This window comes from Pempheris klunzingeri, chromosome 13 (genome assembly GCF_042242105.1).
Source record: "Pempheris klunzingeri isolate RE-2024b chromosome 13, fPemKlu1.hap1, whole genome shotgun sequence".
NCBI lineage: Eukaryota > Metazoa > Chordata > Actinopteri > Acropomatiformes > Pempheridae > Pempheris > Pempheris klunzingeri.
The window spans coordinates 16,068,165-16,082,299 of NC_092024.1; the positions used below are offsets into that span (position 1 = coordinate 16,068,165).

Sequence of the window (14,135 nt, forward strand, 5' to 3'; positions counted from 1 at the left end):
CCTGTCCTTCAGTGGTCACTCCCAAGCCTCTTATACAGGAGAGATTTCCCTTTTTCACAGGTCTTCCGAAATCATTTAGCCATCTGAACATTTCCCTCTTTCTCTCTTTGAAATATATATTGCATATACACCCTTCTGTGTATGTCTATCATTATATAATTGTCTTATAGGCGTTGCAGCACTCCACATCTCCGTTGCCACCATCGCTGGGTTCCAGGAGCTCGACTTGCTTATCATCAGCAGTCACAGGCTCTTTATTCCGACCTACATAAATTCAATTGCACTCACTCACTTTTTAATGTAAAATGTGTGATCCATTGCGGAGGTTTAGACAAATTACCCTATTATAAATAGTAATTAAGTAATTAATCTGTATTATCGTGTTGGTCCCTCCTGCTTGAACTACATTTGACTCACTGGTAATGTACATGTATATGTGCCTCACAGACACTCACAATTACTTTGGAGTGAGGTGGATGTGTAGCCTAAATGGCTCCTTCAAGCTGTTGGTTAACCACTCAGTGAAGAGCGAGGAGATCACTCTGCCCCTGACATTTTCTCATCAAGGGGGAAAGGCTTGACCTTGCTTGCTCAGTCGGCCTTTAGTCACAGTGCCTTGCTGAAACCTTTTTAACCAGCATGACAAAGGACAACAAGGAGGACGAAACATGGACATTCTGTCCTGAATGTACCACAGAGCTGTGCCGACACTGACAGAAAAATAGCCACTAGGTATTCATGAACAGCTCACTCGCAGTGACTTTAATCAGCAGATAAATGTCAGCATCACACAATGCATTAAACAGCCATAATTTCCATCATTATAGTCTTGACTAAGCTTTAATGTTAATTTGTGAAATGCAATACAGAAGTACAGAATACTGAGGAAACCATTAGGGAAGAAGCAATCTCATTGTGCTGCCCTCGCAAGTCAAAATGCGATTTACAGTAATTTTACAGTCAGTAATGCTGTACACACAGTCTGACAGTGAGAGGCAAGGACAGTGAACATAACTCACATAACCTTTGGATGTAAACATGAAATCACTTTCAGCATGTAGTCAACTCCCAACAGTGACAGCACAAGCCAGGGAGATTTTGACCTCACTGGGAACACGCAGAGGACAGCTGTGTGTTTGTAAATGTTAACTACAGTATATCCCTAAAAATGACAACATGGGTCACTGAAGTCCCGGAGAGCCAGGAGGGGAGCCCTCAGTTCAGAAGGCAGCGGACTGGCTTCGTTTTGGAGCAGAGCCTTTGGTCCAGACGGAAGGGGACAGGCTTCATTTCAAAGTTTCAACAAAACCAACTTTGCAGAATGGCTCCATTTACTGTGGTCAGATTTTTTGAAATCATATCTACTGTATAGCACTGGTACGATGATTTTGACTGATCTATCAGACGCTACATTTGCTTGCAATTGGGGCAATAATTGGAACCCCCTCACTTTTTTCTAGGAAATATACTTGTTGGAGGAAGTCAAAACTCTTTAGTAAGAGATATAACTTTTTAAAGTTAGTCCAAGTATTTTTGTGTACTGTACCACTGGCTTACCTTGTCTTAGTAGACGACTGTGGTGTGCAACAAATTCTTTCCTCTTTCTGTTCAAATAGACCTTGCAACGGAAAATGACTGAATCTACAGGTTGGTCTTCTGTGATGGGAAAATATCAAAAGTCAGCTTTCATTTTCAAAACATGATATAGTTTTGAAATTAGTAAAGCGAGGTTATGGTTTGGGGTTATTAATCACAAGTTAAGTATTGAGGGATCAGTTCTTTGTAAATCTCATGCAAAACTGAACTGGTTACTGTTTAGTTATTCATCTATTCATTAACTGCAACGCTCACAGAGAGCATTTTGCATAAACTACAGGGAGATAAGTTTGTCTGAGGCTGAGGGTTTAAAAGCATCCACTTAACTCACAGATTTAGGATTTTGTTTAGAATCAAGTCATGAATAAAACCCAGTGAGACAGAAAAGCTCGGCCGGGAATTGGAATATAACAAAGTATAACAGTATGTATAACAGGAGTCGACACTGATAACAAGGCAATTATCAAATGAACCGTTTTTATTTCTTGACCGATTATAAGCCCCATCAAGGATCAAACACATGCGCTTCAGGCCTGTTCATCTACACCACACAGCTCACACAGAAATCTAAATCTCTGCACTTCAAATCAGTTCAGGTACTGTTAAACGTAGAAAACTCCAACAAAGTAAATTAACACCAGTTACCAGGCTGAAAGGGTTTGTGTCATCAACACTATCACATATTTTACGTCATGTGACTCGGGGTGATAACGCCTGATGATTGAATGTTAATTTAACATTATTATTCATTATTATTATTTTAAACTTAAAATTGACCTGGCCTCTCTTAGTAATGTAATGAGCACGAGGAACAATCCATGAATAAGCTTGAGTAAAGATAAAAGCTGCTGGCATGATGACACAGTCATAAACAGACACAGAGGGAAACTAACAACCACCACAGAAATTTGTGAGCTAGACTAATATGCTCATGTTGCTCCCTACCTTGAAGGCCAAAACGTATTTATCCTCTAGAGAACTTAATAGTGATGTTCATGGCGTACCACCAGAATTATGTGTAGCAATTATTTACCTTTTGGGGCTGCCATCCCAGAGGATTTTGCAGAGCGAGTCTCCCACAGTTATGGTCCCACACCTGAGCAGCTTCATGATTTTTGTTTTGCACTGGTGTGAGACTTAAACTGGAGTGGACAGAGTTGGCAGCAGGCTGGCATACGTTCTGTTTCTTCTGTCACAATGTGCACGGTGAACTGTGAGCTTTTCGGTCTATCAAACACAGCATGCTCTACTCACTGAGAGGCATCTCCAGGTGGGCTTACAGCACGGTGTCGATAGCTGGATCAATACTGAAGCTGTCTCTACAAAACCACAGGCTTGGCTCCTAAATGAGAGTTTCACATTGGATTTGCAATGTTTGTGATATGCGTCTTGTACTCATCCGCAAGTTTCTTAGAGTCCCTGTAGCACTGTTTAGTGTAATTTTCAGATCTACTGGAGGCGGGTGGTTGATGTGCAGAATTTGTATCCCATAATACATCCTACTCTAAAGACCCTCAGGTTCAGTGCTCTCTGGGACAACACTACCCTCACACCTACACATACAGAGACTATAGTATATAACAGGGTCAGTCTAACAGAGTTAAATACAGATATGGTTTTCAGAGTAGGAGGGAGGTCAAGGCAACATAACAGAATGTGGAGAACAGGCTGCTTTATCATCAATGAATAGATAGTGGGTTCTCACACACAGAGTAAGAAAAAAAAAAAAAATTTGACAGCAACTACACTTACTTAGTTACTTTATATGCATATTTTATGTAATATTACCTCTCTGCATTGTACTATATTTCAGTAATACTCTCCAAAGCTGCAGCTTCTCCCAGACATCCCCAAAGAAATCTCTCTTTTTTTTTGCATTGTGCGTGAAAGCTCTCACAAAGCACATGTTACCAATTACAAGAGACTCTGGGTTGTCATTATTCATTCTCAGACTCACTCTGAGTAAGATTTCATTTATAGCCCAACAGTTGGAAGTAGAAAACCCTGTTAAGTAAAGCAATATTTTAGTTTCAAAGAATATCTATCTTTGGTAATTGATTCTTGTGTGTGGGACAGATGGACCTTGCAGGAGGCAGGTTTGAATGTGTTTCCATAAATAATCCCATGAATTATACAACAGGTTGAATGGTGCTCAAAGAAGAGGCTTGGTGGTAAACAGATCAATATCTGATTAAACCGCTGACGATGTTGCATTCTTTACTAGGTTTCACACTCTGACTTCCTGGGTAACAACCTCACAGTTTGCTGCAAGGAAATGACCAATTATGTAGTTATGCATTCATATTTTATATGTCTAAAACATCTGGGAATTGGTAATGGCTTGACTTGTTTGATCAGCCTGACTTCACTTATTAGCTGAAATGAAATTAATATCATTTTCAAAGGGAAAAGGTTAGCTGTGAATTGACAGTCTCATGAATTTAATATCAGTGTAAAACAACAAGGGATAGTCAAAAGGGGACGGTTACAGCTTTCATTGTGGTGTTTAATGTTATTATGACAGCTGGAAACCAACTGAAAATAATGAGTCTCACACTTCAGGCACACAATGAAGTGTGTCAACAACACATTAATTAGATGAATTTTTTTTTTTAGTGTTGCACTTCTATGTGCTTTAAACCAGTTGATCTGTGCCAACTACTTTGAGCAGCTGATGGATTTTGTTGGACACCCTCATTGACCTCACTTCAGCAGAGCCCTCAACAGATGTTGTGTACGAGGATAAGCATGCATTTTCATATGCACCAGGTGCTGGTTGTCATCATACATAATCAGATTCAGACTGGCTTATAGCACAGTATGACAGCAGCAAGGCTGGCAGTGAAGAGCCACTGTGTTCTGAACAGAACTATTAAAGGACAGTTAACACTGTTGTTGATTTTTTTAACCATCTTACCCCCCAGCAGTTTGGACTGACAGTTGACGAACTCTGGCTTCCGTGCTGAGCTGTAGCGCTGGCAGGTGTGGTGAAGAATCTGGATGAAGGTGCACTTCTCTCCTGCTGAACCAGCAACCCACTGGTCAAAAGCATTTTCGAACATCAGGTCAAACTCTGGGCAGTCCTTGGAAAGAATAACAATGAAAGCTAGATATGAGTGAGAGGTAAGTTTGTGTCATCAGGGGAAAAAATGGTGAAATGGGGACATAATGAAGTTATTTTGTATCAGCAAAACTCAAAACCCCCAAAATTGAGCCTAGCTATAAGAAAGCTAAAACTAAAAACATCAGTGGTTGAAGGGGATTAGAAATTACATACTTTGTTTGGGTCGATGCCGTTGACCTGCCTTAGCTGGTCCATTGTCCACTGCGATCTTTTTATAAAAGCAGAAGATCCTTGGAACTGCTTCACCTTAGTGATGGACACGTGGGTAGGTTTCTTATTTGTCACTGTGGAAACAAAAACAATACGATACACCAAATAAGATTGTGGCAACAATTATTAAGGCCAACATTTAATCGCAGGATGTGAGGTTTCTGTGAAACACGTAGCCCTTATGTTTGCCATACAGTGAGAGGATTAGGATAAATGGACAGTTCAGGTCACAAGATGAGGAATATTAGTGTCAAGCAGAAGTACAGGCTTCCCTCTGTGGGCAGAAGAATCAAACGTATCCATTAACAACGGACTCACTTTTGGAGCCAATGGCAACAGAGACCATGATAAAATTTCCTATGAGAGGACACAGTCAAACCATGACAGGACAAACTATGTAAACATAGATTTCCTGCCAAATTGTGCACAATAATCCTATACCTCTTTATATTGTTCCCGTCAACATATAAATTGCTGTGAATTGTTACGCTGTGCTGGACACAACTCATTTCTCTTGACAAAGGTGATTTATTTCTTCTACTGCACCGCTAACAAAATCTGAGCAGGTAACAAATTACACTACACTAGCATGGATGTATTGCCTTTTTAACAACTCATGAGAGAAAAATGGACATGGTAATAACGCAACCCAGCAGTGGCAGTACATTGCACTTCCATAATTATTACCGGGTCCTGTAGAGTTTTATCAGTTGGTGGCACGATACCCACAATGCTTAGTTGGTTCGTAACATTTGTACAATCCAGAAAGTGCTGGTCTCTGGATTGCTTGCATATTCTTTAAGGCACTTTCTGTGTACTTTGTTATATGACCTAATAGGCTTGTCCTACGGGACTAATAACATGTTAAAAACAAATGTAATGCTGGTGACAAACTAAAAACGTCATTCTGACTTAATTGACATCTAATGACATTATCATCATCATCAGCTGGGCCCCATTATCACAGTACTTTCATCTTTATTCCCTGTGTTTGACTCTTCCCATACAGAGATCAACGCTGCCACATGTTTATAGATTATGGCCACTCACAGTTCCATCACGTGTCAGGACTGCTGGATGTGTGAGGCTGAATACTGAAAACCTCCATACTTCTCAAGGGCAACATGCTCCTGTGTTGCTTTTTTAACCCCAGCAGTGAACCTCTGCTTCCGCTCTCTCATATTTGCCATTGTGTCATCGCAGGGAGGGGGAAATGTTCAGGTCACTTTTCACTGATGCTGCTCTTTGCTCCGCTTTTCATCTCTCCAACAAACAGTACTATCCCCACTGGGTGCTACAGTAAATTCTGCCTTTTGGTCTGGTTTGCTTTGTGAAAGATGTACCACACCTTTCTCTTGGAATGATTTTGAAAATATAGGTAGGGCTGAATGTTACATCAGGTGATACATTCAGTAAGCAAACTCCCCAGAGAGGAGGGATGTTTGGATATGTTCTGCGTATCCATTTAGACAGCTGCAGTTAATACTTGAGGCGCTGGGCTGAGGTTGCAGGGTGGAACAGACAGACAGAGGCAGACAGATACAATACAGGCAGACTGACTGTCATTTCCTTCTAATCTTTTCTTTGAGAATATATCTTTATTCAAACAGCCCCAACCATGACAAACAGATGAGGTGAGTGATCTGATCTGCCTTGGGTCACACTGAAGGCTAATGGAAGCTCCAGAAACCAGAAGATTTCATAAAGAGGATGACAGCTAGATGTAATGAGTCAGTGTGTTGAAGGGTAGGAGTCTAGAAACTCAGGTCATCCAATTCGCTGCAACAATAATTTGTCTTTGAGCTGCCTCTGAGACTTGGCAGATCATAGACTGTAGCGCAGAAACAAAGAACTGAACTGAAAGTGAAAACAGACTTTTATTGCTCTCACTTGGTAAGTGGAGGACTGGTAGCTGTGAGATGAAAAACTGACATAGGGACAGGTTCAACCAGACACCTCTCACCGCCTTCTTATCCCACCAGTCTATACAACAATCAGTGACAGAGGAGGGATGTAACATACTGAAAATACAGGAATAGTAGTTCTACAATACACTGTAACAACCACTCACATCAACAGCCTACAGCTTACTGCGCAACATAACAGATGAAAAAAAACGAAACAATCGTGACTATGAATGAGTACGACCCCCGAGCTTGAGAGGCTTTGACTGACACATTTGTACATATTCACTGTCATATCACAAGCTTTGTGGTGAGCATGCTTTCGAAACAATCACAGTGACTCCAGGATTAGAATAACAGTTGCTTAACACTGTGGAAGAGGCATGAAACATGAGAAATGCATACTAAATGATCCGTTGCTCGTGTGGGGAGGACAATTTATCACATTGCAATCTAGTAGCGCCGTCTGGCTTTTTATCTTTTTTTAAATAAAACTATTACATAACACTGAGATCTGACTGGTGAAATGCATCAGTGATTATGTGAAAGAGACCTGTTGTCTCAAGGCCATGGAGCTTAACCATCAACACATCAACCCAGAGGACTTAATCAATCTGCCAGACACCTTTGAGCCTCTCAAATCAATTTCATATTCAGCTGTGGACTCCCACCTTGTCTGAGTTGCTCCTCTGCATATTAAACAATTACAGAAAGTTAGGGGAGCTGGCTTTATTGAAACAACAATCAGGGAAAGGGCTGTGAGGAAATGTGCACTCAGGCTCTTCCAAAACGAAACCTCAAGTGTCTCTCATGATAAATAAAACCACTGAGTGATACTAAGGAAAAATGAATGACAAAAATCATAGAAGGGAGAGAGATACTTGTTTCAAATGTTTAGGAATGCTCTAAAACTAGACAACACCCCGACCACCACCCCTCCATCAATCGTTTTCATGTGAGTGGTCTCCCTGCTGATGAGCTCGTCAATTAGTTTGCAGAGACTGAGATTAATAGGCCAAAGTTCACAGAGCTTGAACTCCAAGACCGATGAAGACACATTTTCTCATCCTGTACATGACCTGAAGTGGATGGAAAACGAAACTATAACGTGACTTTATGAGAATGTGCACACACCACTTTCATATTATATCTAGGAAGAAGGAAAGTCCACAACTACTGAGACCCTGCCAAACCCATTGTTTCCATGTGGGCTATCAGAGGAAGGCCATGCTGGGGTTACTGCCCTGCTCCTTTCTCGTGCTCCGATGGTGACATGCTCTCACTTCCTCCAGTGCATGACTCCCTTGTTGTGCTTGGCTATATGCGAGCACTGCGGCCTGAAGGGAAACACATACTGTACCACTCTGCGAACATCACAGAGGAAACGTTCTCAGGATCAGCTTTCCCTAAAGGAAATATTAATGTAGTTGTGGTTGTTGAGAGAGAAATGTGAACACCGGGAAGGGGTCTAGCAAAAGCAGTAATGACATAAATTATCATGTGAGAAGTGTGCAGAAAATATATAATCCAGTACCACCAATGCATGAAGCAACTACAGAATTCATGAAGAAATAGTGGGGCTTGCCAATGGCACCATGAAAGCTAGCAGAATATGGAAACGGACCACCCGCATGGGCAAAACATTAATAACTTCCTTTCCCTCCTATAATACAATCTAATCCTTGTGTCAACACTGATGCTTCTCAAAAATCTCAGTCCACCAGCCAGAAATATGATACGCGTCAGCATTTTGGGCCATATGAGAGGAGATATGAAAATCCAAAATGACAGAATAACAAAAGATCGCGTCAGATATGGCAGATGATGCGTAACTGTACAGTCTGGGAGGAATTGTGTTGCCTTTGGAGTGACTGGTTGTTACAAGATTCACCCACCAAGGCGCAGTGAAGTAAGATAATGGTGTGGAGGATTATGCACAGCGCACATCACAGAATTACATACAATATGTCTGTGTGGTCAATACAGCAGGATATTCTCACTATTGAGTTTGTGTAGGTTTTCAGCTTTCATTTTACTTTAAACTATCTGCTTTAAACTTTAAACTAACACTGCTTATAAAATGCTCAACAGGGTAGTTAAAATAAAGTGTTTTACTGCTCCTTCAAAACTGAAAAAACTGACACTTTTTCCTGTGTGCCAGAAGATATTTACCAGCAAAAATTAAGCGTCTTCATGTTTTTAGAAAAGCAAATACGAAAAATGTATTTAATGTTATAACGGCAATCTGTGATTGTGTTGCTAAACAGATCTTCGTTTACATTACAATTCCTCATTACAGTTGAAGGATACTCTGTTAGCCAAGCTGAGAAGATGAAAGTATGTTTTTAATCATCTGACTCCCATCTGTCCTCCTTCAAAGAGGCATTTCACCGCCTCCATCTCAACCAGGTGTGCTCAGGATCTCTTGACAAATCAGACCCCTTCAGTTCGCAGTCAATTGGCTCTATGCTCTGACATTAAGTAGACACGGTTGCCATGGCAATCTTATTTGCATGGCACAAAAGACACCTGAGAAGCGGGGGCTGGCACTTGGCCAGGTTCATTCAGGGACAGCGAGCTAGGACTCCAGGCTGGTGCACAGCTAACAGAAATTCAAAGTCATTTAGATATCATTGAGAAAGTAGGAAATGCTAATGGACAAAGTGCTGGGCTACAAAGTAATGTGCGCTGTTATTTGTTTGGCTTGGCTGCGAGCATAATGGGATAGCTCATATGTGTATGGACAAACATTAATCAATATCAGACTTACGCAACAAATGATGATTCTGAAAAGCAAGCAAAAGTGGACAACTCAAAGGTTACCGTTTAAATACAAATAAATATATATGCATACTTTTACACCTCTTAAGGTAAAAACAACAACAACAACAACCTGAAATGACAGCCTGCTATAACGATGGAGTATCTTGGAAGCAAGGACACTATATTGCAAGGTAAATAATCAAACTGTTTGCCTTACAGGTTGAATTGTGTGGCTTGTTATTAGACCTGTCGTCTGAGGGCACGTCTAACACTTTATTCTGTCTGGGTCTATGATTACAGGTCTATTTTAAAGCTGCCCTCACTCTGCTTGAGCTCGAACACACTGTTATCTTCGGAGAGAAGCTGTCACTAGAATGAACCACAGCACTGGCTAGACTGGCAACAACAGCCCGGAACAAAGGCCTCTACTGTGTAGTCATGGGCCCGAAAACACAGCAACTGCTTTGTACAAGGTCTTCTCGGATGGGATGGTGCTCATGCAGTGGCAAGGCACCAATGGTGAAAGGGAGAGCATATATTGTGGCAAATAATCACTAAAGAATAGAGATCGGCTTTGCTCAACCCTTGGGAGGGACAAGTTACTTACACAGCAGATACAGACACCATTAGCTTACAGGCGCTAACACAGTAACAATGCCCTCATACAACAATGAAACATTCAATAAAGACTGTAACGAAGCAATTGTATTAAATCTAAGTTACTATGAAACTTGACTAACTAAAAACTTGCAGTGTTGCACAATTTATATCAACTTTTAGTTTCATCAAGTTCACGTTAATCTTAAATGCCTAAATATCATTATTCTGTGAATGGATGTTTAATTAGCAAGCAGCAGAAAACAACTATCTGACTTTAACTTAAGTCAAGACCACAGTGCAGTGAATCTTTAAATGAAATGTTTGTTGAGAAATTAATGACTTCTTGAGAAAATGAGAATATTGAATATGTGACTAATCCAGTTGTCTGTCACAGCTGGCTGGTAACTAAGCAAGATGTTATGAAGAAAAGTTCCTCAATTCCTGCTCATTTTTTGTGGAGTGTATTTGAGCTTTGATTTAAGCCACAGTATCTTTTTTAATTCAGTGTCTAATAATCCCTAAAAACAACAATCATGCACCACAGCTAATGGCTGAAAATCTTCACAGTGGGACTACGCATGGGGTAACGCTAATGGTTGTTAAAATGACTACAACACCACAAGACTGGGAATTATTGTTGAAAAAGGAGAGTCATTTTCATACTAAATGAAAATGAATTTGCATGTTTTCATTTTAATTAACCTAACTATGACCGATAAAGCATTTATATATCCTCATGTTTTCATCATATTCAAACATTATATTCAGTTTGTCTTTGAGGATCTCTCAAAAGTCAAGTCATTCCTCTCATCCATGCTCCTTTAAACACCAAGTATTCAAAACCCAACTGAGCTTTTTAAAACATAGCTGCCTTTTGCCTCCAGTCACATCTGTTATCCATCCAATTATAACACTCACCCAAGGACACCACATTAAAAGGATTCTGGAGGCTTGACAAATCATGTGCGTCAGCCATCCAGAATGAAAACTCTCATTTCAGGCACCAGAGCTTCTTTAAGTTCAGTTCAAATCAAAGCAACTCAGAAATTATTTAATTAAAGTAAGTGGCTGAACTGAAATGTTAAACAAATTTCTTTCTGGGTATCTACTTTGCAAATGTTTTTTTTTTTAAAACAGGTATGGTGTGTATAATGTATCCATGTAAGCAATAATATGACAATGTGTGGTATTTCTTTGATTTAGCTAGTTACCTCTCTGCAACACAACAGTTACAATCAAAGGAAATGTATTCAAATGTGATGTAGTTTTCTGTTGATCATCATGAATCTTGTGTTGAGATCGCAGTTGCACTAAACTTTGTTTTGCTTTAATCATCATAACTGCATCATAGTAAGTCAGCAACATTTTGGTTACGGGGTGATGGGAAACCCTGTTGACAGCTGATGATACAGCTCAAATATGCTAGTGATCACTGTGACATTTTTTTCCTTGATGTCTGAGGTGTGGAGTGCAGCTTGGAGGGTTGATTAATGAAGTAACATAAACAGTAACGTTTTGACAGAGTAAAATAATCAGAGCAGAAAAAAAGCTGGGGAAAAGAACGACAACAGCATTTGTTGTACTATTTACCTCATCGAAGGTTTCAACCTCCCCAGTCGTTGTCAAGGTTAACGAAAAACTGCCTAATGACAAACTCCCCAAGTGATAGAATTATGCCATTTAGCAATACACAGGACTAAAGCAAATTCAAGTGCAAACATTAACAAGATATATTTTCATTGTATAGGAAGTGATTAATGGTTTCAGACCTACAGTCTATCAGGCACAGATTACATTTCATCACAATGAAGGACATGCAATACATCTTAGAATCCTATGAAGAGAGACCAAGAAAAACATCATCATCAAAAACAGAGGCAAAGAAACCAATCCCACTTTTCACAGAGGCAGGTCATTGTGTTTCTCTTTCCCATCTTGCTTCCTGCTCCTGTGCACATCCAGGGGGAAACACAAGGTCTTTTGTGAGGCCCATATTTTACATTACGACCCCCTGAGCTCGTCCATCACCCAGTGCTCCATGGACCACTTAATAACCCAGCTATTCGGGCTAGGCCCCAGCCCACATAGTAGACATTCCTCTAGAGCCAGAGCCCACGGATACAAGGAAATATTTAATTACACTGGGGCACCGACCTGAGGCTTCTCCCCTACTGTGATGCTATGGGACAAACTTAACACCCATCAGCCTGTCATGGCTCTCTATTGGCCGTGTAAAACCTGAACTGATTGTGTTTCCGCATGCCTGCACCAGGCTTAAAGCTAAAAAAATTACATGTTTTTATGAATGTTTGTTTACTCACTGATATTTCTAGATTTTACATTTAGCTTCATTGGAAGGAAAAATAAAAAATGTAACTTTGTTAGATTAAGGAGAGAGGCGGAGAGGTGGTGTCAGGTCATTACATTTTGGAATAAAATCTAAATCAGCTCAGTTTGGAACTGAAGACAAAAAAATGCATACAAAACCTGCTGTATGTGCCAAAACTCTGGTCAATCATATCAATACACGAAGATCTCATAACAACCTAATCTGGATATTATCACGCAATAGCATGCGCCGGTATTTAAAACAGTCAAAACAAAGCACATTCCTCAACACTTACTTCTTCAGGATGACCTAAACCAATGTGCCTGGAACAGAAACCCTTAAACCAAAACAGCCCCTGTGTCAAACCTGGGTCACACTGTATTAGAAAGAAACAGCTAGTGTTAACCTGCTGGATAGAGATTTTAGATCATTCACATGATGTCAAATATGCTGTTCATCACAGAAGCACACTGTACACTCCCTGTCTTACCATAATCCTGAAACATCTCTTTAGGAAACACTTCAAAACTGCGTGTTCATTACATCATTCTTCCTTTTAAACTAAATCCAACTAGCTGCAATTTTATCCCCTTTGCAATCCTCCATCACTCATAGTCACTTTGGCGATGCAGGAGTATTTATCTTATGTCTGGGTGGCCTGGCTTTCATTTCAGTGATTTTAGCAATCTAGGAATTTAAACCTACTATTCTACTCTGGTAATTTATCCACTATCCCAACATCGGAAATTGTTCAGAGCTATTCAACTTAACACCTGGTGGAGTTGGATTTAATGCTATGGACTCATTCTAGTGAATTCTACCTTAAGCCCTAAAAAGTGAAATCTAATGATGAATCAAAGCATCCCAGTTCAGGCTTGTTTCCAGATCTCATTTCCCAGCCCATCTGTTCTCTTTTAGACGTTTAGTGGAGCACCGTCTGTATTTAATATGGAAGGAGAGACACAGAGATTAATGTTGTGCAACTCAGTTAAAATATCCAAGAATACACACTGCTTTACAGAATTTAACAAAGCCTTAAACAAACAGACAAGTTACACTGTCAGGCTTCTGATAGGTAAATTCAGAGAAAGATATTTTTGGGACTACACCGACAGAAGGCATTTTTTTTGAAAAGCAAAGAAAATGACTGCACCATGTAATGCTACGCTTCGGGGCACTTTGTTATTTCAGCTTTGACACACTGTCTACTTTTCATAAGATTAAGACTAAAAAAAGCATTGGCATTTATTTGCAGTTTCTGTTTCAAAAGCGCATGCTTTAGGTTTTATCTAAGGGGAAAACATCTATTATGCATTGAAATGCACAATGCATTGAGTTAAATCTTAGAGTGTAACTGTATCAGAGATTGAGTGAGGATTACATTCACAATTCCAACTACGTACTGTACTCAAACAGAATTATGAAATGCTCTCTCAGGGTTCCAGTGTGAGGTCAATATTTCATGTGGAGTAAATACAACTTTACACAGTAGAAAATCTAAATCTATATGAAATCTTGGCTGGGTTAGGATCTCTGCTCCAAGAGCATAAGGGATGAATCTGGTAATCTAAATGTTTAAAAACGGACCTTTAACTCATCTGTTATGATA

The 14,135-nt window shown here is 40.0% G+C and overlaps 1 protein-coding gene across 1 annotated transcript in view; it reads right to left on the bottom strand.

The window, feature by feature from the left end:
* The window catches only part of stxbp6 (syntaxin binding protein 6 (amisyn)), a 55,770-nt gene that overhangs the window by 7,227 nt on the left and 34,408 nt on the right, over positions 1-14,135 (bottom strand). Inside the window, exons 3-4 of the mRNA XM_070842224.1 lie at positions 4,874-5,004; positions 4,514-4,679 (exon numbers count right to left, since the gene is read on the bottom strand). Coding sequence (XP_070698325.1) covers positions 4,514-4,679; positions 4,874-5,004 — 297 coding nt within the window. The remainder of the gene's footprint in view (positions 1-4,513; positions 4,680-4,873; positions 5,005-14,135) is intronic.